The 25,708-nt window shown below is 38.2% G+C and overlaps 1 protein-coding gene across 1 annotated transcript; it reads right to left on the reverse strand.

The window, feature by feature from the left end:
- Nucleotides 1–1,464: 1,464 nt before the first annotated feature.
- LOC104569027 (transmembrane protein 182) lies at nt 1,465–21,914 on the reverse strand. The gene is made up of 5 exons (XM_010215981.2): nt 21,725–21,914; nt 21,269–21,368; nt 19,736–19,834; nt 11,701–11,838; nt 1,465–1,688 (listed from the first exon to the last, which is right to left on the reverse strand). The coding sequence occupies exons 1-5, from the start codon at nt 21,863–21,865 to the stop codon at nt 1,465–1,467; spliced, it is 702 nt and encodes a 233-aa protein (XP_010214283.2). The 5' UTR covers nt 21,866–21,914.
- Between the last annotated feature and the right edge of the window lie 3,794 nt (nt 21,915–25,708).

A 25,708-nucleotide genomic window follows, 5' to 3' on the forward strand; every position in this document is an offset into this window, starting at 1 on the left:
GATGGAAAAATAAATAAGTAGTAGGGAACACTGGACATCTTCCCATCACAAAAGCTCCCGAAATGGAAGCAGTAGCCAATCTAGCCCACCACATCTTCTAGGTGAGCCCTCCTTCCCTGCCTTTCAGTGATTCTTTTCATATTCATAACAGCTGTGGAATTAAGGATTATGCACAAGAAGAAACCAACGTGCAGTCTTTATTTTTCTCCATCCATCCCAAACTACCCTGCTTTGGAAAACTGCACGCTCTCAGATGGATTTCATTTCTACTTGGGCACAATGCCAAATGAACAAAGTTTGCCCGTTGTCAATACAGCCCCCCAATGGCTCCATACCAGGCACCACAGTCACATCCTCACCCCGTCTTCCATACATGTGCGCACACACACACACGAGCCACTACTACAGTACCCAGTACAGCACCCAAGCTTTCTCCTCCCCATGTCTTAGCCAGTTTCCTCAGTTTCTCTGGGATGACCAGCAGGCAAGCAGGATTTGGTCTAAAATGCAGACTTTTAATATTTAGGAAAATGAGGTCTACATAAAACATACATTTTCATGGTCTGGATATTTCTTGCACAATAAACCTTTTTAATAAAAACATCATTTTACATTTTCTCCTCTTCTATTTAAATCTGCACAACCAAGAAAATATGTATTGGAGGAGCCAATTATTCCATCCAAAATATAAGTGTTAAAACTTAATTAAAATATGAACACTATAATTCAAAGAACAATTTTGGCATAGACTTATCTAGTGGTTTAACTATGGCATTTTGGCTTACAGAATCATGCAACAAACAAACACAGATTTCAGACTATAAAAGTATACATCTTTCACATGTATACAGAAAAGCATGTAATAGAAGCAGTTATGCTTTTACACGTACCAACTAGCACCAAATTTCACTGAAATTGTCTTCCCTCTTCCCTTCTTCACATGGATGCCGCATGAACAACTGCACTCTATTTTTAAGTGCAGACATGTTTGCTTGTATTAAAGCTAAGGCAAGTAGTGGAAAACAGGAGAGGAGATGGATCAAATTACTGTGTTTGAATATGTTTTTTCATTTCCATCTTGTACCATTATCCACGAGCAGAAGTACAAGACAAATACTAAGAAACAAATGTATAAAATCTTTATTTGGCCCATTTTTTATACTGGGCTTTTGGTTGTAGAATTTTTTTTGCCTTCTTCTGTTTGCAAAATTATCTAATGCTGCTAATAGCACAACATGGAGAATTATGTGTGTATTTTCTAAAGAATTAAAAGCAACTATCGGGGCCTGAAGGTTGTTTCTCCCTGTACTGAGTTTTTGTGTCCTTTACCACTTAACAAGTAACAGAAGTAATTCCAGAAGTGTGCCTGCGTTCTTAGGATTGCCATAATAACGTATAAAATTCCATTTTCAAATTGTCATGGAGTCTCACTAAGTTGCCAGCATTTCCTTTAGCTCTGTATGGCTAGTCTGAATGCAAATAAATGGAACGCCCTATCAACAGGAAAAGCATTCCTGCTAATAAAGCAAAAAATACTCCTATAGGAGCAAGCATGAAAGACCAGCCATAGCGCACATGAACAGCAAAGTCCGGGCACTCCATCTTTTTCATGTGTGTGTAGTTTTCCAGATCAGCCATGGCCTGGACCCAGATGACATACATCACAACTACCAGTGAAAACAAGATCCCTGGAAAAGAAATAAGAGGTTTTAACAACGGAGTGCGAGACAAATGCAGGATGCATTTACTGGTTACAGTAATACCTTGAAGCCCTGTGTGCAAAGCTCCATCAACTGCCACTGGATTTTTTTTGCCTTTAGTTTCTCTCTAATAAGATCTCTTTACCTTGTTTCTGATTTACATGGAAAGGCATAAGCCCATATCCTCTAAGGAGCCCCCAAAAATGACACTATCTGTTTTTAGTGGGCAGGTAGCTGCGCTTAGGGTGTAAATTCAGGTACCTATTTACTGTTCTGAATGTACTGGGGTGCAGCGGAGGAGGACAGACCCCGCAAGAAAAAAACCTACCTTTTCTTCCCCCAAAACAGAACTGTTTCTATCATAACCTTTTGGATGAGATATGAAATCTTTGGGAAATCTCTTCATCATCTTCACTTCCCTACCTTATGCTTCCTTTATTTTAATGGAAAAGGACTTGTTTAGTGCACACTACATTCAGATTCTGCTCATATACTTTAGAGACAAATTCAGATGTATTTCATTCAAAATTTTCTACATTCCTTATGAAAGAAGATCATAGCAAGAAAACCCAGCAATAATGAAATAATAGCTATGAAGCAGGCTTTTGGTATTAACCTCAGATTGGGTACAACCGTTTCCTGGAATTAATCCACCACATAATTCACGATGTTTTCCCAACCACTCCTCGGAAAGGCCTCTGGATTGTTTGCTCATGATAGTAATAGGAGCACATGTCTTTACGAACTCTGTTAATCTCTTTGTCACTATACACCAGAAGCAAATATAAGGAGAAAGGGCTTTCCAAAGCATCAGCTGCATGCCTAATATTTCATTTTACTTCAGAGGAATGTGGACACTTAAGAAATGCAGGCCTGTGGCACAGATGCCCTTGCAGAAGATCCACTGGAAAATTAGGGACAGAAGTCTGAATTTTCCACATGCTCCAGCCTGAACCCACTTGTTCCCTGAACTCCAGCTGTCACAGCACAGTTACAGCAGCTGGGCTAAGTATTCAGATATTAAAATATTGGGGAGATAGCAGCCTATTGGGCTTTCAGCCTATGATGCTAAATAAGCAACAAGACAGTGTATATTTCTGGGAACTCGTATTGAGCTGAGATACGTGTAAAGCAGCAGAGAACAACTCAGAGATGTTTGCATCTTGCTAAATTCACACTCTGTGACCTTGCACAAACGTAACACTTTGGAAAAACCCTCAAGTGCCCTTTGGAAGCACCTGTGTGTAGATATTTGCCTCAGGCCCACCTATGCTGGCAAATGTGGTTACCTCCTCCATCCCCGCTCCCAGATGCCCATCCTGCCTGCCATTCCCAGCAGCTTCCAGGACAGCAGCTCTTGCCTGCTCTGTCACCCACTTAAAGCAAAGTCAACAAGATGAGCTGCAGCACTTTACACTGGTGACTTGCTGACAGTCCTTTTGGGTCCTTTATTGTCAGTACCAAATAGCTTTATGCTCTGGATATCATGAACACGTGACAGGCAAGAGCACATGGTTCCTCATGTTTGCGAACACTACCTTTTGAAGCCCACCAAAAAATTAGCTGAAGTAGTTAACCTGAGGCATAATCAAAATGTGATTGAAAATACCAAAGTATCTGCAATTTTTATGCAGTTTAATGGTAGGAGAATAACTAAAAGATTGAGGCAAGCATGCAGCATGTTTATGAAATACAATACCAGGATGACACTTTTTGCAAAGTTTGTAAAGTTTTGCTCAAATTCTGGATGAATTAAAAAAGCAAAACAAAACAAAACCCTCAACTCTAAATAGTAGAAATTAAATTTTACGTTTTATCTAGGCAAAACTCAATATTCCATTTTGAAGGAATTTATTCCTGAGGTTATTTGAAACATACAACTGGTGAAACAGTGAGAGACAATGATCATCCCAGGGCCAGACATAAGAAATGATAAATTAATTGAAGAATCTCCAAATACAAGTCAAACCGAGCAAAAAAAACCTACCAGAGAACATTTAATGATAACAGACAATGTAAAAAACTTTAAAAAACAGAACCAGACTGAGCTAGTGGCTTCTCATGGGTAAAAAAGGGGAAAGATTCAGGGCCAAATTCATAAATGGAATTAATAGAGACATGAAGCTAGCTCTTCAAAACTTTAATCCAAAAAAAAAAAAAATTAGGCTCATGTCACACCAAGATTTGGAAAGGTGCATAGACGATATGGCAAGATCCATATGAACTTTGGAAATTATCCCTCTTCAGTTGGCTGCATCTGCATTTTCAGATGTTTATGATCTTGTATTTATATTCTCTACAAAGCAAGGAAAGCTTAATTTAAAATAATAATAAAATTTAAAACTAGCAATGTATATTTCTTTACTGTTGTAACAGATAAGCACAACCAGACCTTGCACATCTGAAGTGCTTTTGACTCCTCCTCCCTGGGAAGACATAAGCTAAGTAACCTACATAGTTGGAATGTTCTACCATTAAAATAATGCTGTTTCAGAGGTCTTTAAACCGAAAATCAGCACCTCTAGCTCTCCAAGTACTCTGGAGCAATACTTTCCAGGTAGTTTAAAAAGATGTAACTCCACGTAGGTGCAAAATAGCAAGCTGGTGCTGTGAGTGGTAAAACAACTTCAGTTAAGTTAGAGTCCATCAGGTGATTTCACAGCAAGCTGCTAATACCTGTGTGTGGTAAATTGTTTGGTACGGAAATTTGCTGAAGAAATGTATGTCAAGCAGAGATAAATGTCCTTCTTTAAGAGAAAAGGAAAAGAAAGGGAGAATATGCAAACCATCTTAGTTAATTAAGGCACTAGAAGAGTATTTAAGGGTTCTCACAGCTCCTATCTCGTAATGGAGGCTAATTAGTTACTATATTGTTCAGTGTTTAAGAAATGCCTTGAACAGTAGAATGAATCAGCCTAAGAAAAAACTTAAGTCTCATTGCTTTCAACAGGATTTCAATGGCTAGTGTTCTGCAACTGATAATTAAGTGCCTAACTTCCAAAGAGTTATGATTTCATGGAAGTTAAGCACCTGCACAGGAGCTTATTGAGGCTCCTGTGTGTCAAAATGGTAGCGTAAAGGAAAAGGAAAGAAGAAGCATTTCTGAATGAGTAGACTCTCTGCTTTGCCTATTCAGTATGATTTCCAAGGTGCTAGATTACACCAGAAGCAGTGGTTGGAGCAGAGAAGCAGATCATGTGCTTGCATTATCACTAATGCATCTGCTTAAAACGTTAGATGTTTAGAGCTTTGGTTCCTTCCTCTGCATTAAGCACTTCAGGTGGTGTTTAAATTTAAGCACATGTCTAAGTCTCTTTGACTTAAAGAGTATTTTTTTTCCTGGCATCCACACTGATTGCATCAAATATTTGATTCAAAGTGAAGTTGTGAGCTTAATAATTGGTTACTAGAGCTTGAACATTTATCTGGCTGTTAGATTAAAAGAGAAGAATATTTTGTTTTCAGATGAGATAATTTCATGTCTGTTCATCTCATCTTAACAAAACAGAGGAAAGAAAGAAAGAAAGAAAGAAAGAAAGAAAGAAAGAAAGAAAGAAAGAAAGAAAGAAAGAAAGAAAGAAAGAAAGAAAGAAAGAAAGAAAGAAAGAAAGAAAGAAAGAAAGAAAGAAAGAAAGAAAGAAAGAAAGAAAGAAAGAAAGAAAGAAAGAAAGAAAGAAAGAAAGAAAGAAAGAAAGAAAGAAAGAAAGAAAGAAAGAAAGAAAGAAAGAAAGAAAGAAAGAAAGAAAGAAAGAAAGAAAGAAAGAAAGAAAGAAAGAAAGACAGAAAGAGAGAAAGAAAGAGGAAGGAAGGAAGGAAGGAAGGAAGGAAGGAAGGAAGGAAGGAAGGAAGGAAGGAAGGAAGGAAGGAAGGAAGGAAGGAAGGAAGGAAGGGTGAGTTAAGGGTTCAAGCAAGGCCTGAGACAAGTAATATGAATACAGTACAAGTAATTTGTCCAGTGGACTGAGTAGCATGCAAGACCAGCTACATATAACATGAGGTGCCTTTGTAGTCCATAAGGTATTAGCTGGGATTATACGTTACAATAATAATGCCAATGTAAAATCTCCATTTTGTAGAAGGAAAAACAAGGCATGGAAAAAAAAATCTGATATTTAGAGGTTCTGAGCCCCCAGTCTTTGCTTTTTACTCTGATTTTCCAAGGAGTTTTGCTCCTCTGAGTCGAGACAGCTTTGCTATGTCACATAACATGCTCATGGCAGAGCTGCTAATGAACAGAAGTCCCCTCCCTCTCCATCCGGGTACGTTGTGCATGCAGCTACACTCTTCCTGCCACATTCAGCATTTGTCACTTGTACCTTTTGGTGAAGTACACTGGCCTACACATAAATGATATCTGCAGACAATGCAAAGTCTTCCTAGGTAATTGTGTATCTTTGGCTATACGCTGGTGCTTCTAGAATAATTCTTTTAGATAAAGTTTATGCTGCCTGTGGAAAATGGCAGAAAGAAATCTTCTAGTTCTAAAACTACATTATTGCTAATTTGTCTTATTTCTGTACCCACAGTTCTTCCTCACCAGCATGTCTCTTTCCTACAAAATATTAGTAATGCCAATAAGAATTGGAAAAACATCCATTACAAGTAATATTTGATCATTATAAAGGAGGATAAACCAAAATGCATATATATTTATTTTGAGAAATGGTTCCTGCACTCTTAAACTGAATATCTATTATGAATGTCATGAACTTTTCTAGCCAAGCTCTCAGGCAAAATTACCAAGACTGAAAAGATCTCCACAACTTCACGAAGCAGATATTTTTAGAAACAGTTTGTACTATGATATATTTCTACATTTTCAGCATTTAGACCTTTTGCAGAGTGTGTGGTTGTCCATTTGCCCTTGCCTTTTAGTGAATATAAAATAAAACAGCAGTTGCATGAATGAGGAATGATGGGGAAATTATTCCTAAAACATGAAATATGTCTGAGAGAGATTAAGACAATAAATACTTTCCTTCTCCTTTTTTTCTTGTTCTTTTTTTTCCCATTTTGCATTTTTTTTAAGAACACACATGTTTGATACACAGCTCTGTGCAGTGTGATAAGACATAGACTTCTCTGAGGTCACTCTCTTCTGTCTTTTGCATTTATTCTTTTGAATTTCTTTCAAACAAATACTTTTGCATATTGCAGAGGAAAAAGAATATAGAACCTTTAGAAATGTCTATGAATTCAAGAGGCAGCTTGCTGGCCTTTAGTACTTATTCTGCCCACACAGAAATGCCTTTCACTTGTCAATGGTGAATGGCTGTTTATAGCATGAAACTTTTACTATGCAGACACGAAGACAACAGGTGCTGGAAAGAATGATTTGAGCTTTTTAGTTGTGCCTAGAAGTTTAGAGCTGTTTTTCTAATTTGAGGAAACTTTTATACAGATATATATATATATATATATGTATTTCTTTTCAATTGCATTTTTCCTTTATTTCAGATACTTTCTCCTACCTTGGCTTTTTGTGACCTTTATTTAAAAAGTATGGCTGACATTTCACTCTGGAATATGTGCCCAGAAGATCCCATTTAGACTTATGGCAGTTGGCACATATCTCTAAGGACAGATTTCGTCCTCGTCTAAGAGCTGGAATTAAGATATCAGCTTTTTTTTTTTTTTCCCTTTCTTTTGGCAGAAAACAGAAGTCATACACATATTTCTAATCTCATCTGTTCCCTAGGGGGGTGACTCGGCACGCTCTGCACACCTTCTGGGAGCTTGCTTGTTTGACATCAGTGCGGGCGGATACTTTTAATCACCACCCAGACACCTTGCAGGAACAGGCCCAGGGTCAGTTATGGACATACTGAAGGCTGCTCTAAGTGATTAGGTTATGACAGCTTTCTACTTTCTTCCTATGACATTTGAAGCAACTATAAAGCTTACAGTTACTGCACCTGCTCTTGCTCCATCCTTTCAGGCATGGAGGTGAGGCTACAGTGGCAGTGACTGTGATATTTTTGAACTGATAAGAACATCTGTAGTTTCATTTGTAGGCTCAAGCAGGTAACGTTTCAAAAGCTTAACACAGAGATCTGCTAGTCAATAAGTTGCCACAAAAACTGGTAATTGTGTGTGCCTTCTTATTTCTGAGAGGAACCAATGTACCTGCTAAATGAGAGAAGCTGACTTGGTACATGTGCTGCTTCCCTGTGGCCCAGAACTGGGAGATCATGGAGAGACTCCTGAGGTTCCAATTGACCTGGGGTGCAATCCCTTGCTGTTCATCCACAGGAACACCAGTGATATTGGAAAGATGACCTTGTGCTGGTGACTGCAGTGCTCTGAGAAAGAGAGGGGCATAAGGCAGGGGGCACAGATCATGATGGTCTCAAATCTGATGCTCTATGGATAAAGTTTGGGCAAAAGGGGGAACACTGTGTATCAACTCCTGGCTTTGCAGTCAGTGTCACAGACTTTGGCTTCTGGGACTGTAGGACCTTCTATGAGGTACAAGGACTGCTGAGAAGAGATCCATCAGGCAAAGTGGTGGAAAAGCAACATGCTCAGTAACCTTGTGAGGAGGGCTACAAAAAAAAGGACCATTGGGAGATGGAGATCACAACTCCCTGATAACTGGAGGTCAGGGAGAGAAGTGTGTAGGCATGGAATACAACAGTGAGGGAGGCACTTACGCTGCCCTTCAGAAGCAGCACAACTGAAAGCCCATCTCAAATGCTGTAGACAAGTAATAAGGCCTTGGATGATGATGCTATTGTACCATAGACATGGTAGGATGGCTTGCTTGACTGAAGTCCTGCAATGGGTGGATACAGACTGTTTAAGAAGAACAGGTGGGTAAGATGGGGTACTGCCTACTCAAAAAATATCTTGGACGCTGAGTTCTTCTGAAGAACAGGAACTTATAGATAAGATCGGAAAAGCTGCCACCAGTGGGAATGTCATGGTGAGTATTGCTGCCCAACCAAGGCTGGAAGAAAAGTTATGATTGCAATTCCAGGTTCTCATTAGGGACTTCAGTCACCCCAATATCTACTAGAAGGGAAGCACTGCAGAGTACAAGCAATCAGGAGATAGCAGGACTGCATAAAAGACAGCTTTTCAAGACAGATGTTGGACAAGCCAACCAGAGGAGGTGTTTTACAGAACCTGATATCACAAATAAGGTAACCCAGGTCAGGGATATGACAGATGATGCTAGCCATGGCAATAATGGCTATGAAATGGAAGAGTTTAGCATCCTAGAAGTACAGAAGTGAATAGGACATTAAAGATTCAGAACTTCTGAGAAGTCTTCAGCCTGTTCAGAAAACTGGTAGGAAGGATCCAAAGGAGGTTGCCTTGAAAGGCAAAGGGGCCCAGAGAATTTGATTGTTCTCAAGAACAACTTCCTCAAGCACAAAATTGGTCCTTCTCAGTGTGCAAGAAATGAGGTAGGCACAGCAGAAATGAAGGTTAACCGCATACAGAACTACCTTAGCAAGAGCATAGCCAACCGGTCAAGAATGATCATTCCTCCTACATGAACTTTGCAGTAAGACAGCATCTTGGCCCTTTCAAAACAGTTTCTATGATTTTCTTTTTTCTTCAAATCAAAATGCTGTTTTCTGTCTTACAAGAAGACAGACTTCCCCTTCGATTTAAATCACATTATATCGTTTCATTTTCCCATTAGATCTATGCCTAATGCCCTGGCTGCATCTTGATTACATGCTGAATGTCAAATATGTACCATCCCTCTTCACTCTCCCCCTCCATGCCCTGTTTTCTTTTGGAAGGCAGTACAGGCTCCTGAAGGAGCTAAATAAAGGAAGGGCTCAGGACAGCAGGGAACACTGCAGAGCACACTGCCCTTCTGTTTAGAGGCATGCAAAAACATCTCTTTTGCTCTGCCTTGTCTTACTCTGCCCCCAGGTTATCCCAGAACTAAGTTACTACCCACTGCAAGCAATTCTCATTGGAAGAAAAATTCCTTCCTACTCTCCATTTAGCCAAATGTGCCACTGATTAGTAAAACTACAGGAAACTGAGTTGCTGTTTAGAGCATCTCACCAGACATAGTTGTAACAACTGATAATGCAAAGTATTTTAAGGTCTTCTAATGTCTGCATGTTCCCTCCCTTCAACATGATTTTAATCTGTTCACTGTAGTCAATGATTTCAGACAAGAAAATGTGTCCTACTATAATTAAACCCTCAATCTGACTATGTGAGTATCCTGACTTGTGTGCAAATTTGAGGGAAAAAATATTCTTTATGGTTCTGTGAGTAATCTGATATTTTGGATAGGACGAGGATATTTACATGATGTTCCTTCCCCACTCACTCCAGTATGACTAGAGGTGGATGCAGAAGGGCTCATTTGGGAGCTCTGTGACCCTACCCAAGCCAAAATATCTTGTACTAGCAGAATGGGTTCCCTAGTCCTACTGCCAAGTAATTCCTTTTGGCAAATCTAACTATGGTTCTGCTAAATATCCTTGCATTTCAATGACAACAATGGTAACTTGAGAATACTGCTCAAGTTAAAAGAAACTAGGCAAATATACAGAAAAAGTCAGGATTTTTCTTGGAAAGCATCCGTTCTGTAGCGACAAAGGGTGAGAGGGGCCCAAGGTCACAAACACAGATGATACGAGCTCACCTAACTTCAGACACCTAACAAATAGTCTTAGGAAAGACTACAGGGCTCCTTCATAGGGTATTTATATGACCTGTCTTTTAGAGTGAAATAAATTTCCAGATGGAGGAACTTCTTACATACAGTTTTGGCTGTTACAAATATTACCACCTCCTGCAGGCCTCCTAGGGATTAGCTCAGATTTAGGAAGTTAACTTTGAAATGCCTAAACTAGGGCAGATGAATTGACTGAAGAATATACACTCTCTATTCAGACCTCTCCTTCTTGGTTCCCAGCAGCACCTTCCAAGTGCCTCTAGATACACAACTCTCATCTCTACTCTAACAGTTTCTGCAACTGCCTAGTGATAGGTGAGGTTTATTACAGATTGATCTGAAGATTGGTGATTTACATACCTTAGGCTTTCCGATAGACTATGAATATTTTTCTGTCTATCTCTTTTGAAAGTGTGGAGGAGTAATTCTCAAGGGAATAAATTCAGGAGTCTTTTTCCAATAATAACATTACAAAATATTGCCCACTCAATGTCCTCTGAAAGAGCATAATCACCATCAGCCCACGTAGGCAGAGCTGTGAGGTGAAGTGAGTAAGCAAGGTAAGTAATACAAATGGTAACAAAGTTGAATCTTTTCTACCTCAACATGAGCACTCTACCCCAAAATACAGTAACGCTCTCACAGAATGGGCTCTATCAGACTTTATACATAGTAGAATAGTGATTGTGCACATATTATCATTTATATCTTACACAACTGAATTTTATGCTGCAGCATAGTATCTTCTCAGACTTTTAAAGCTTAACAAAACAACACCTTAGAGAGTTGTCCATCAACTGAATGCTGGGTGGATGCACCCAGGTGGTATGTGCAGATAAAGACGAAGGTGCAAACTCATTTATTTGTTGTCACTCATAGGGGTTTAAATGTCCTACTTACTTACTCATATTCAAGCACTATCTTGTGCACTATCTTGTCCCTACTCTTATGTGAATGTGCTGTGCCTTTCAGTTTCCTGAAAGTCATCTTCATTATTTTTGTTTCACCAATAAAAATAAGCTAACGCCCTTAGGAATCCTACTTCTATAAAGCAGCATTACTAAATATGTCTTTTTTCTGCTAAACATGCAGATTGAAATTGCAGTGTAACTCCATGATACATCGTGGATTTTTTTTTTATTAATTCAAATTCAATTCTTCTAGAGTAACTTAATGACTAAATAACTGTACAATGAATCACCTCTAAGGCAAGTGCTCCGTAAGTCAAATGATGGAAACTTTTTTTAACATGATGAATATAATTTTGAACAAGTAAAATGGGGAGAAATACCTCATCCTATGTATTCTAACAACTTTAAATGACTGAGCAAACAGCATACCCACCAGCAATGATGAAGAGGCCTCCTCCTGCTTTGTACAGAACATGGCTGGCAAAAGGGGCTGCACAGATGATGAAGAAACTAGCCATCACAATAGTGACCACTCCGAGGAGCATAAGAACTGTCCAGAAACCTCGATAAACTGGAGAACGGGAAGAAGAGAAAAAAAGAATACGGTATTTTTTAGAATTTAAGCAAGTCACATATTTGGCTAACAAATATTTCTCTTTTTACTTCTCTTATTAACAACCCAAATACCCATGTCGTTGTGTATATATATTATACTCCATCTGGACCAAATTAGGTTTGAACCCAAACCTAATTCTTATCTAATGATCACGGAAAATGTAAGTTATCAAGAACAAAATCTAGCTGCCTAATAGTTAGACAGTGTGTGCATGTCTAATATAGCCATTAGCTTGACCAAATTTATGCCCTTTGGAAAACAGTACACCAAAGCTGTAGCAATAACCCTGCAGGATGAATGTTTGGTCTGAATGGATATGATTGTTTCACCAAAATTGACTGGGAGAGGCAGAGAGCTGTAACATCTTGAAATTCTTAGTGCTAAGACTATCTCAGCAATAACAATCCTTAACTGCTCTGTAATTTAAAAGTGGATAATTTTCCTTACATATAGTCATATTCAACAGGCCAAAATCTGAAGCAGGGGAGAAGAAAAACTATGGAAAATAGAGAAACGAAGGAAAATGTAAACCGGGTTCCTGAAGTTAACTATTTTAAAGCAGCCTATTTCTGCTGCAAAGCTCTTCATATTTTATTAAATTTAGAATGTGATGTTTCAGAAGTCCCTGTTACACAGTGCCAAGCAGTGTTGAATTAATGGATGCAGCTGGTGATAAATGAGCCGAGAGTTTTGTGACATACTCTGGCCAAAAGAGTCTTTCTAACAATTATTTTTTAGCTAGTTAATTGCACATCCATTTAACAAAGTCATCATTTTACAAATGTTACAAGAGTGACATAAATTTCTCCCATGAATTTAAAAATTGTTACATTAACACAACCCATTAGTAAAATTATGAGCTGCAAAGCTCTCCATCGTCAGATCTGAAAATCTTGAAGCGCTGACAATTCAGTCAGTGAAAAACATTTCCACCCAACTGAGGGAAAGCGTATAAGCCAGCTGGCAAGTCAGAAAAAGTGAGTCACAAAAGAAACTGCCACTTAGCATTTGACAGCACCTACTTACTGTTATGGCAAAACACATCTAAGCAACTATTATATTGCATTCATATCCTGAAAGTTTCAAATCCTTAGAGCTTGTTAGGAGCCAGCTATTCTGGCATAACTCAGGTTTGCTTTCATCTGGAATGTAAAGGTGCACTAGACATTATTGATTAGTGTTTCCTCCCTAATGTGTTCCATAAATCTATAGTTTTAAGTTGACCAGCTTAACTCATGGTAAAGTACACACTCTTGCTTGTATCGGTCTTGTAAATGTATTGGCTAGATCACATTCACCACATCACATTAGCTGCACTTCTTAAATAACATCCTTTCTAATCTGTGCAGAGACTCAGAGACATCATTTTCTGCCACGCTGAGCAGCAGACTGGGGATAGGGAAGATGAATGTGCTATCATCTGGGTGAAAAAGGCTGCCAGAAGGGTTAAAACTGTTTTGGTTCATATCCAATGCAAGCCTTCTTTCCATATAAATAAATATTAATGGAAATAGTAGGTAAGAAACAGGGCTGTGGTTCAGCAAAGCAGGTAAGTACGTATTCTGCTCTAAGTATGTAAGTAAGTCTTATGGGATTTAGGCACCTGTTTAAAGTTAAACACATAGTTAAACGATTCACTTAATGGAAACAGACAGTGAATGGAGACCTAGAAAGGTAAATCTCTCAAGTCCTTCAGTCTTGGGTCTTTGAAGCAATTTCTTATTATTTTACCCATGGGGCTACTTTGCAAAGCCTGAGTGCAGTCCCCAAGTCCATGGGACATTACTTCCTCATTTAAAACCTAATGCTGCTAAATCACTCTATAACCACCCAACTCTTTACATGGATGGCACAGGGTACTTCAAAGTCATGCTATGTAATAGGACACACTGGCCAAAATGAACCTTGAAAAAGCCTTTTTCAATATCATCATGGTCAGTTACCTTAGTCATACAGCAATGTTTCTAATTTCTGACACAAACTTCTTCAAAATACAAAAACAGTTCACAGTTTCATTATTTACTTTTCACAGAGAAAGTTTTGAAGTCTGCTCTTTGAAAAATGTTGCCAGAAAAGTTTTATTTGCTCAAACATTTCTGAAATCTGATTGCAACAGAATATGCTATTTTGAATTACACTTCTTTATAACTTACAGAAAGGGAAGACTGTCTGACATAGGGCCTGTTTCAAGAAATAATATTTCAGTGTACCTGTGCAAAGTGTAAGAAAAGTTGGCACCATTTCAATTCTTGCTGAGGCAGTTTATAAGATAGCCCAAATTCTGATCTACAGATTAGGCAGTATCCTTGACTCCTCAAAGGCTGCAGGCAACTAACTATATTAGTTTCACAGATATGTTTGATTTAGCTACCTCAAGTACTTGAACTGTTCCAACCGTTTCCTAGAGCAAAAGTAGTAAAAGTACAAGGCACCACCACCTTGTTTATCTTAGATATCATTGCTGTACGTGCAAGAGAGCTCAACAGAAGGTTCTGTAACTTGTTTCAGTACACCAGCCCTTCAGAGAAGGACATTTGCCTTGGCAGTGCCAGGCAGGCCTAAAAATAAAACGGTGCTTAGGGGGAAGAAGTGCATGTGGTAGGCTTGCTGTTGGGCTTTGCAGCATCCAGCACAGCACGGCAACACTACAGCTGGACAGCACCCTCTCGAGAGCGTGACTTGTAAAAGTGACTCGTAATTTTGTCTTGTTACTCGCTCTTCTTCCAAAAGATCCTAACTTAGATTCCTCTAGAGATTTCTGCATCATTTGAAAATTAGCAGAAATATGCAGGTTTGAGTAATACATTGAATTCTAGAGAAATGGCCGAATAACAAAAAAATAGCAAAAGCCCCTTTGCTAGTGTAGCGGATCCTAGCTCTGATTATAAACTCAAGTCACAATTTCATATTTGAAGATGTTACCACTGCACGACAAGAAAGAGAAGCAGTGTTACACTTGCCAAAGCTAGGCAGCTGTGCCACCTCAGTGCATATTTTTATACTATATTCACACACACCTCAGAAGCTCCATAGTGGATTATTCGAGGACAGGTTATCTAACGACAGGATGCAATACCATCCTGGAGATGTTAACTCCAAGTTCCCAAAAACATACTAGACGATAGTTTATTGCTCTTACGGGCTGCAAGCGTTTTAAAATCTTGACCACTTAAAAGACTTGGGCCATGCATTTCCTATGGCCTACAAAAAACAACCATTTAATCCTGAAGATGAATTATTAAGCAGTGTAAAGCTAAAATCCTTTCTGAAGCATATACGAGTATAGTGCTCTGTAATCATTACCACAGATAGGCAAGATAATTTGGAAGAGCTGCTTTCAGCTTTTACCCTTTCATAAAATCAAGTCCTCAAGTGAACTTTTTCCAGTTCCACCTTTTTATCTCCCTCTGTAATGTTAAGGGACATCAAAATGTTTTTGACAGCAGGTATCAAAATGCCACCTACAGTATAAAACACAATGTAAGGTAAATTGCCTGAATTGCTATAAATTAGGAGTATCTTCCCTGTGGATAAGCAACCATAAATATGGTCACGGAGGCCAGCAGCAGCACATGAGGTGCAACTGGAAACACAGTAAACCTTGCAAAACTTCTCTTATTGCTTCTTAAATTCCTTTACTATCCCATAGTAGTAATAATCTCTTCTTTAAAATAATCTTAACAGTAAAACAAATACAATATTCACAGTGTGAATACACTGCTTTGTTAAATACTTCTTGCTTTATCACTGCTTGGTGGCTAGGGAGTTTTACAATAGTAAATGTACTGTATTACAATCTCTCATGGGCAATTATTTGACTATATTACCTAACAGTGGGGTTTTTTTTGCCCTAGAAATAAGTTACTTCTAGCATTTCACTATACATTTATTATTTTCAGATGTCATTGCTGGTATTTTGGAGATTACTTTAGGTTAATTTCAACCCTGTAACAAACCTCCCAATAAATTTGATCACACCATTTTAGATGTAATAGTTGCTGAACCAGAATTTCTCATCAGTCTCATAAACATTCTGCATTCTACATTATATTAAGCACTACTTTAAATGCTGGCAATGTGCCCAACACTGGACAAAATAAAATACTAATGGTCAAGAAAACTAGTACTAGCAGCTACAAATTAAACTAATGGGTCAGTGCAGCCCCATTAAATAGCTTCCAATTTAGCTTCAGAAGGCACTAGGGCAATTTACAACAGCTAAGGAAGTACTGTTTATGTCCAAATAAAGTTGAAAAAAGTTAACTCAGGAATAAAACTAATCACTTGACAAAGTGCTAGATCTTGTGCTTCTTTTTCTTAAGAATAATTTCACTGAAGTCAATGAGATGACTTGTGTGAGGACTTTGTACATTTTCCAAAAACAGGCCTAGTGTTGTCCTGTACTAAAAGGAGAAGTAGCTTTATAAAGAATGTGACATTCCTTCAATGTCTGCATCGAGTAATCTAATGTTGTAATGAAATTAATTAATCTAGCTAGCAATTAATTATTATTTTAGAATAGCCTGACAGGATGGCTCCAACTAATCTGATCATGATTATACAAATATGTATATAAGCACGTTTATTTTAGCATGCAAATGCCACTACTCTGCTGGGGTATTTCTGAATGGGTTAATTTCTTTTTTTTTTTTTAATTCCTATTTTTAATCTGTGCTTTGTGTGTTTGTGAATCATCATACAAATGAATGTGCTGGCAACACAGTGCTCTGCTGCGTGGGTTTACTTACTAGTTGCACAATACAGTAGCTGTCCTTACAAACCGTCTTACCACTGTGGAAATTCCCTACAGTGAGCCTAGCCCAACTTCACTTAGATGCCTATTTCAAGTTAAGATAAATGGCACAGCCTTAAAACCCCTTAAAGTGCAATAACTATAAAAAATGGCTTGTACCGCCACGGACTTCCATACTGCAGGTAAGGTGCATAGGAAGTAGGAAGATCAGTCCTTCCTCCCCTTCCTGAGATACTTAACAAAATCAACGAATAAACTAACCCGTAATAATTGTGATTAAAAAACGCAGCAATTCCAAAGCAGATCTTTCTAACCCTTCCAAGCCAATCACACATCTGACAGTAATGATAGAAGGAAACCCTAGGCTTTAAAACACAGATTCAAGGCCTCACTGTAAACATCACTGTAGGCTTTACTTTTCCACCTAAGTTTATAACTCTTGGCATACAGAGCATAGCCTAGGTTTTTCACAGCAGGATGAACCAAATCTTTGGTCTCAAGTTTTGTAAAGTGCACTTTTTAAAGTGCTAAAATCTTAACATCTGAGTTTTCAGTGTCTGCAGTCAGAACTACTACAAAAGCACGTAGGAATTACAGCTTAAAACCAGCACATGAGAAGATCTAAACTATGAGGACATGGACTGTGTCTCTCTTAATTATGACCCAGGAAAGCTTTGAGCCAAATTCTTACTGATACTAAAACCGAAGGAGTTATGTCAACAGAGAACATGGTCAAGCCACGCCACCCAAAAATTATCAGAGATTATATGTTCTTCGGGAAACTTAGTTTTGCCTGAGCTGTTCAAACTAGATGACTCCACTGAAAAACCTCACTTGTGTTTCCACTAGGGGCTGCAGTTAAACCAAAATTACTCTGATATAGGATTCCAAAACCACTTATGACAAATGGCTTGTAAAACAAGCAGCCATGTGCCTTTGCTTAACGGGAAAGTAACAATTCTGTTAAAAGAAAGTTAGAGATATTGAGAAAATTTTATGTTGTACACGCATGTTTGATTTTTTTAATGAAGTTTAAAGGCTTTATATCTTCTTTTTATTTTTTTTTAGGAAGAGGCAAGCTGAGTATTTTTTGAAGAGCAGAAAATTTCTTCTTATTCACCCCTAACATAACTAGGACGTGAGGGACCCATCAAAAACCCTGTGATAAATCTTTGTGAGGAGACCAAGTGTAGGAGATTTCTTCTTAATCCCCAAAGCGAGTGTTGAGAAAGCTATGAAAAGCTTGAAAAAGAAGATATTTTATCACCAAAGACCAGGAAAAAAGTCAAAACAAACAATAACCTGAATCTTTTGGTAGTGCATTGTTCTATGTACAGTTGACATAGGTATTAGATGCAGCCAAGTGGAATAGAAATTTTTAATAAAAGCCTATTTTGCATGAAATCAAATGCAGCTCTTTTACCATTTTCACAGGCTTTCAGAGAGACAGTATTTCCTTCACTATGAATCAAGAAGAGGATTCACCTCTAGTATTTCTTAATTTAGTGACTGCAGTTGCAGCAGGGTGTAAAAACTTGTTTGCTAAATATCCTGGGCAGAACCATCCAATTAGACCAAAACGGAAATGAGTTTTGAGATGACCGAAGAGACAATGACATAACCTTCTTCACAGAAGTTGTGAAAGATGCTTGAACAAGCATACCTGCTATAGCAAATAACTCCACTTGAATGTTGAAAATGAACTAGATACGTTAAAAAAGAATAAACTTCAACAGTTTTAATGAGCTCCAAACCAATCCAATTGTATCTGTTTATATAGCAGAAATGGAACTGAATATACTCTACCTGGGCCATTATCTACATAGTACAGTTCAGTCTATTTTAATGTCCTAAAATGAAATACAGATAGGTAAATTTTATTTGAGCAGTGGTTCTTTTGGCAAACATTAACTAAAATTAATTAAGCTTCTGATAATATTCCTTTTCTCTTCCTTATTCTTTGTTTGTCCATTTCTATGTAATCATACAATATAGTTTGAGGATCCTTTGTGAATGTATGAGTGAGACACAAACTCTGCCTACATAAATAAGACACTTATGATTCTGTCACTTTTAACTGGAAAGACAGACTTTTCTAAATGTTCTGTGTGATTAGATATCTGACTGAATAGTGAGATTTAAATTCTTCTAGGACAAACAGTTTACAAATTAACAGAATTGTTATCAGTCCATCTTTTTCATGTCTGCAGCATAAAGATTACATTCTAAAGACACTTCAAATTTAGCCAAGATGTAATTACAACTTCAGGACAGGAAAGCAACACTTGAGTAATTAAGCTAGCAGGTAAGAGACATACAGCATTCACACATCACAAGTTATTTTAGAAATCATATGAAAAAGTTATCAGAAATGATTTCTTTTAAACACATTTGCATAAGGCCCTTGATTTCATGATGTGACCAATTTTTAAAGCGGAATTGTAAAAATAGATTTCCAGGTACTATTCAAAAATGAAGTTTTCAACTACTGTGATACATTTATTTATATGCAGATGTACATGTACTTGTCTATGTCTCTGTTACTCCACTGGAGTTTCTTGCTGTTAACATCTCAGTTTAACATAATATATTTTTAAGAGCCTCAACTCCCAGCAGTGTCAACACAGAGAGGCTGGCACCTCCAGCACTCGCTGCAGTGTATCTGAGTTAGCTGACTAAAGTTGGACAGTTTCAGGGCTCTGCTTCCTCCTTTTTCATAAAGTACAAAAGCAACAGAACTCCATGTTGGCTTATTAATTTAGCAGCAGTTTAACTGAAGTACATAGGAAGAAACATGTACACAGATCATTCAGCCCAGAAAAGATAATTTTATGTTGGATAAAGAGTACTAAAAAGGATTTTTTTTTTTAAGAAATTACTTCCATTTTGCTCCCACACTTAATACGTAGCATTCATTTAAGTGCATTGCTAAACAGTGACTTAAATATGTATGTTGTAAGTGTAAGAAGTATGAAACACTAAAACTCCATTAATTAAACCGCGTGGAGTGATAACGCTGTTTTATACTGAAGCATCCAAATTGTTTTCATGAAACTATAGACATTGTACCCACTCACAACCAAAACAAAAACCACCTACTGATTGCAGAGTCATAGGAGGTTGAGTTGTGTTCATCTCGGATAAGAGGAAATGGTGAGAGGTAAGCATGTGTGCAGTTCTTAGAAGGTGCCTGGTTGGCTAAAAGAAAAGAAAAAGAAAGTTAAAGATAGTGGTTTATTGCCTTAACAATAAAATATTTTAAAAGCCTTCTTCAAATGGATAAACTGTGTTTCTCAAGTCAAGATTCCAGGTTCTTTCCCTGGCAGTAGCTTTACAGTCTATGTTTCTTTAGTAAGAGATACTGGCCTTGATATCCAGCCAAGGATATTCCCTAAAGGGCACTCATGCACAGTTTCTACTATAGGAACAGTAAAGCAGGCTCACTGGGGGCAAGGATCTAGTACATTGCAATTAATATGCAATGCATATGTGTGCCTTTGCATGCATATGTGCTTTTCTGTTGTGAGGGATAATTATGTTCCTCTCATTATTGCACATCCCACAGAAAAAAATCCAGGAAAATATTTTTTATTTTATGAAAGAATAATGAGAAATATCAAGCATCTTCAGAAAGTTTATAGCCTCAACAAATACAAGTTCAGTCTCATTCAGTCTGGAATCAATACCCCAAAAGGAGGGTTATTTTACCCTTTATTTTAAATGCTTATAAAAAGCATCACCTTCTCCACTGTGAACAATAAAGGCTGGCTATAATTTAAGCTGCTTTTAAATTTCCAATTTCTGACTGCAGATTTCTCTAGATAAAAAAGAAGAAGAAATTAACAACAGTGAATACTACATTTGTCATCTAAGCTTGAGCAACCGATTTAGCAAAACAGCGGCCACTGAGGTCAAACTTCTGTGATAGCAGTTGCACAAGCAAGTTCAAGTGCAAGGAGACAGCAGCAAGGAGAAAGAGCTCTGTGTCTCAGAGATAGGGTCAAAGACAGGAAATGAAGTTTTGCTTGACCTCTTCTTCATGGAAGATTTCGTTGGCAAAGCACTCACTATATTATCTTCTAAAATCCTGGCAGGCAGTAAAAGAAAACAAACAGCACTTTGTAGAGGTGTAACATCCTCCTCTATTTCTGAGAGCCTCCAAAGTTCACATACGTGTCCAGCATCCCATGAGTTTAAGTAGAATGATTCTTCCGGAGATGAAATGCCCTACTCCGTTCTTACAGTAGAATCCCCCATGCCCTCCTTAACCTGCTGCTAGAGCCAGCTGAAGGAACTTTGCAAGCAAAGGTTCACAGAAATTCCTCTTTCCTGACATTAAGGAAAAAAATGAGTCTGCTAACAAAAAATTACAAAAGACCATCCTTGTAAGAATGGACTCATGGCTAACATATACAATCGCAACACTTAAAACCTGGCTTGCTAATTAAAAATGTATAATTTGGCTTGGGTGCTTCTTTTAGTGCAGATTAAGAAGGCATTTGTAAATAATTTATTTTAAGAGAGCTATAGAACATTGTTACCCAAGACACCATACGCACTCGGGGACTCACAAATAAAACCAGTTCTGAGATCAAACCTCCATAGATAATGCAAAAGAAAAACGTTACTTACTGTACCAGAACTTCCACATGCTGGCATTATTCTCTTCTGCATCTCCACTAAACCAACACCTCCAGAAGAAACCTTCATGATGGAAAGTAGCCTTCTCTTCCTACAAAAAAAAAAGCCGTTATTATAGGTTATCATATCATTTTTCAATTAGCTGAATCAAGACCAACTGAAATTGTCCACAAAGAAATGCATCTGGTCTGAATACAGGTAAGGAATAGCGTATGTCTACAGTTACAGTTGCTTAGAAAGTATGCCATACTGAAAAATTAATTTTAGAGTTGATTGCAATTGGTTACAAGAGGCTTTGGATCACCTTTGTAGATCCCCAGAAGGTCAGAATGTTCAAAAGTTCATAAAGAAGAAGGTTCTTACAAAATGAATATATCCAAGAAACATACACATATAATTCTTGTTATGAATCAAAAAAAAAAAAAAAAAGAAAGAAAAAATACTAACCCCAGCATCCTCAGGTCCTTTTGAGCATGTTCCTATTTCTGTAGCAAGAAGCCAATAGTCAGTTCCAAATGCCACCAAGAAAAGCAAAACTCCCAAAGCTGCAAAGAAGCCTCCAAAAAATATTGCCACGCTCAATTTCATTATCAAATTGATCTTCAAACAAATACTTTAATGTCTTAAGAAAAAAAGAAAGAAAATTTGGGATTGAATGACTAAAGAGCAGTTTGGAGAGTACAGCTCATATCTGAAGAACTTTCTCTTTGCTTGCTTTTCTGTCTGTATTTCCCTACACCCCGTGAGTGGATTTGTGTCTCCCAATTTGTGTTCCATGCGGCTGACTCAAGCCTGAGAGATGAACAGGGCCTTCTATTTTTGGACATGGATGGCAGAGCTTCATTCTGTTTCTCTGTCTGGGTGCGGCCAGTCAGAAATAGCTGACCTTCCCTAACTAATCATCAGGGCCTGACTTGAAATATGATCACAGCTGCTGCATCCACACCAGTGGGGATGGACATGAGGTTGCCATGGCTCCGTCGTTCCACATATCCTGCATTACAGAGCACACGCTAGGAGCAAGGACTTCCAAAGTTCAAGCCCGGTGCTGAATCCCTTCCCTGGCTGCTAGCAGGGACGGAAACAAACACCCAACTTCGGAAGTTACTATAAGCCACGGGACTAAATGAAGGCTGGGATTTATTTATTTATTTATTTATTTATTTATTTATTTATTTATTTTAATGGATCTTGGAAAGCACAGTAGTCAAATTTCACAGATCTCTTTGAAGAGTCTTAAACCTTACTGAAAGTGCTGTTAGCTTTTAAAATACCAGGAGTATTAACCAAGAGTAGTAGTTTACACCAAATCGAATATTTAAGTGCTTTAGTTGTGCAGATTCAGCTTATTTTCATATATCACAAATGCATACAATCAAAAGAAAAAATAATGCCTTAAAACTGAAAAAGTGAAACCAACTCCTGCACCACACCTGCTAGCACCTGCTATATAAACATCAGTCTTCCAAGAAGAAGATCCCTTCTCCTAGGGGTGCTCTGGAATGCAACAAGGCAGCACTTGTGAATCCCAGGGTCCTGTTGTAGTCTCTCTTCCCAAGAAAAAGGCTGTTCCAAAAACTTCTTTCCCTGCCAGGCAGGCCTTCCCTTACATATCTAGTGGATTACCAGGCATGCTCCTGTAGAGATTTATTGAGCTGATATTAGCAACCAGATCCTGCAGTGCTTACCCAACAAGATTCCCCTGGTGTTACTCCTGGAGTAAATAACAACTCCATTGATTTCCCATGCTGGGAAGTGCTGAAGTCGAAGCCAAGCCAAAGATGAAATCAGTTTACTCCAGACAAGATCTGTCACAAATTGCTATCACTACAGACTTTGGTCTCCAGACATGGGAATTCCTACTGCCAAAATCTTTTGTGGACAGCGGTGTGTGCTCAGGGAATGTGACAGAAAAGGCTGTTTTCTACCACCTCTCCTCATTTCCAAAGATAAGCCAGAGCTGTGTCCAGAGTATTTTTATTATACTACATTATCTGGCTGATACCATATTTGCAACTGCTATAAAAGAAATAAAACATATTTTAGAAATGGAAAACCTTCTAGTTAGAATAATGTGTCTGACTGAAGTAGCAGAAAAGAAAAATAGTAGAATTCAATTAATATACCTGAATTTACACAACTTCATGTAAGCTAGATGTCTAGTGTCTATTATAATGAACAGAGATCTAGTCAATACAGTTAGTGGAATCCGAAGGGAGGTTCAATACAACCTAAATCAAGATACAGAGAGTCCAGCTCAATCAATCACACCCAGACCGATAGCTCCACCTAGTTTCCAAGGCATCCCACTGGTTTTCAGCGGCCACCCAGAAGGGCATGTTTCTTTCACAGGTAAAACCATATTTGCCAGCCCAAAACATGATGGGTAATTGGCCGCCCATTGGGCACCCATTGCCTATATGATTGGCACCCATTGGGCACCCATTACCACCAGATTTGGCACGAGGAGCCTGGATGAGACTGACTGAACTGAGCCTGGACAGAACCGTTCACTTGCCTTACAGTCATCTCCTACCACTGAAGATGCTCCAAGAGGTTTTGGCAGGCAGGCAGGAGAAGGGATTTACAAGGCACCCACACCTTTCTTCAGTGACAGCTAGCAGGATATTTAACACCATCTAAAAGTGCCCCTAGGTACCTGTTGAGACAGCTGAAACTGGTCTACATTAGCTGCTCGACTGTATCATTCTGGAGGCACCGCTGACTGCATTACCTCCACTTCCATTGACTACAGTGGCAGATCCCTATTTCACGTCCAGTCATCTGTATTTAAACTTCTTAATATGGAAGCAAATCCCACTCCATGGGGTCTGAGTTCCCAACAGTTTTCCTGTTGTTTGGGTGGCCTTCCAAAGCATTGAGTCCAAAGTTCAAGAAATCTTTAAAATCAGTGAAAACAAAAGAGATAGAAAGTCACAGCACAAGTAAAATCTGTATCTCACAAAGTTCTACACATTATTCATTACAAAAACAGAAATAAAATTGAACTACTTTGGATGTTCTGTTTGATCTAACGCTATGTGGCTGGCCTTAAATAATGCTACTTCTCAGTCTCATAGGATATGTATTTACAACCTCTGAAATACTAGTTGGACAGTGTGAATTCTGCAAAAGGGGACAGAGCTGAATTTGGTGGTGAGTTCTCACAGTAGATAAAATTCTCCTCATTCACATGCTTTCATCTACAAATCTCTCTTTTCAAAGATTATTCTCCCCTGTTATTCATACCTGCAGCTGAGGAAGCTGTGGCGCACAAAGGCGCATGACTTTTTCAAGACTACGCCAGAAGCGAAGGGAGAACTTGAGCCTCCTGGCTCAGCTACTGAGCCACAAATAATAGATAAAATATAATGACTAGTTCTGTTCTTACTGCTCCTGCCTGTCTACAGGCGGCTTCAGGAGCAGAAAAAAGGAAATACATCTATGACTCCTTTTGTTCACTTCTGCATGAGAGTAACTTACTCTCTTAAGGGCTTCCACTGAAATCAGTTTGTATGAAAAGCTTCACTTAATTCAAATGACAGCTGAATCACTGACTAGGCAGTGCAAGTATTTATTTTTCATACACTGTACATGCAGCATTGTGGTCTCCTTTTAAATATTAATCCTGAGAGGATCTAATTTAATTATTCTTTTATACTTATGGCACATTCTCTGGCTGTACTATCTTCCCAGTACTCTAACATCTCCAATATTATGCCTGACTATGTCAGTGATGAGTCAGAAGCCACATTAAGAGTAGTTATGTCATTATAAACATTCACATTATCCACTACTCATGGAAAGTCTCAGGGCACTTTTTCTTCAATCAAAATTGAATTCTGAAGGCCCCTCAACAGAAGATAGGAATTTCCAAGGCAATGAAAGTAGGACCAGGCTTCTCAAGCCAAAACAATCATGATACGGAATCTTCAGCAAGGTCAGTCGCTGACTCCTAGCCAAAACTCTTAAGTTTCTATACAAAGACTGGCATTTTAAAATTGAAGTTACTGAGAAAAATTTCTCCCTACCATAATGATAATACTGAACTAAATAAGTTTTAACAGGCAATCAATTTGGCCAATTATGGCCAGCATTCATTAATTGATTTTGTTGATTCACAGTGTGAAAATTGAAGGCTCTCATATAATGGATGGATTCCAATCTCATTCAACAAAGCTGGCAAAAGTTTACATTTTTATTTGCATTTCTCTTTTTTCCAGACATGCCTAAACTAACTCCTAAATATGCATATTTCTGTTTATTTATGTACTTAAATGGCTCAAGCATCAATGTAGTATCTGAGCCCCTCCTTGTATTTAAAATCAGAAAATAAACAAAAAAAAAAATAGCAGGCCATTTCTTTTTTCCTTTTCCATCTGAAGGAGAAATAGCTTGATTAGTTTATGGGAGGGGAGATACTGTTTATTT

This window comes from Tinamus guttatus, unplaced genomic scaffold (genome assembly GCF_059628265.1).
Source record: "Tinamus guttatus ecotype Peru unplaced genomic scaffold, ASM5962826v1 Tinamus_guttatus_pri_ptg000002l, whole genome shotgun sequence".
NCBI lineage: Eukaryota > Metazoa > Chordata > Aves > Tinamiformes > Tinamidae > Tinamus > Tinamus guttatus.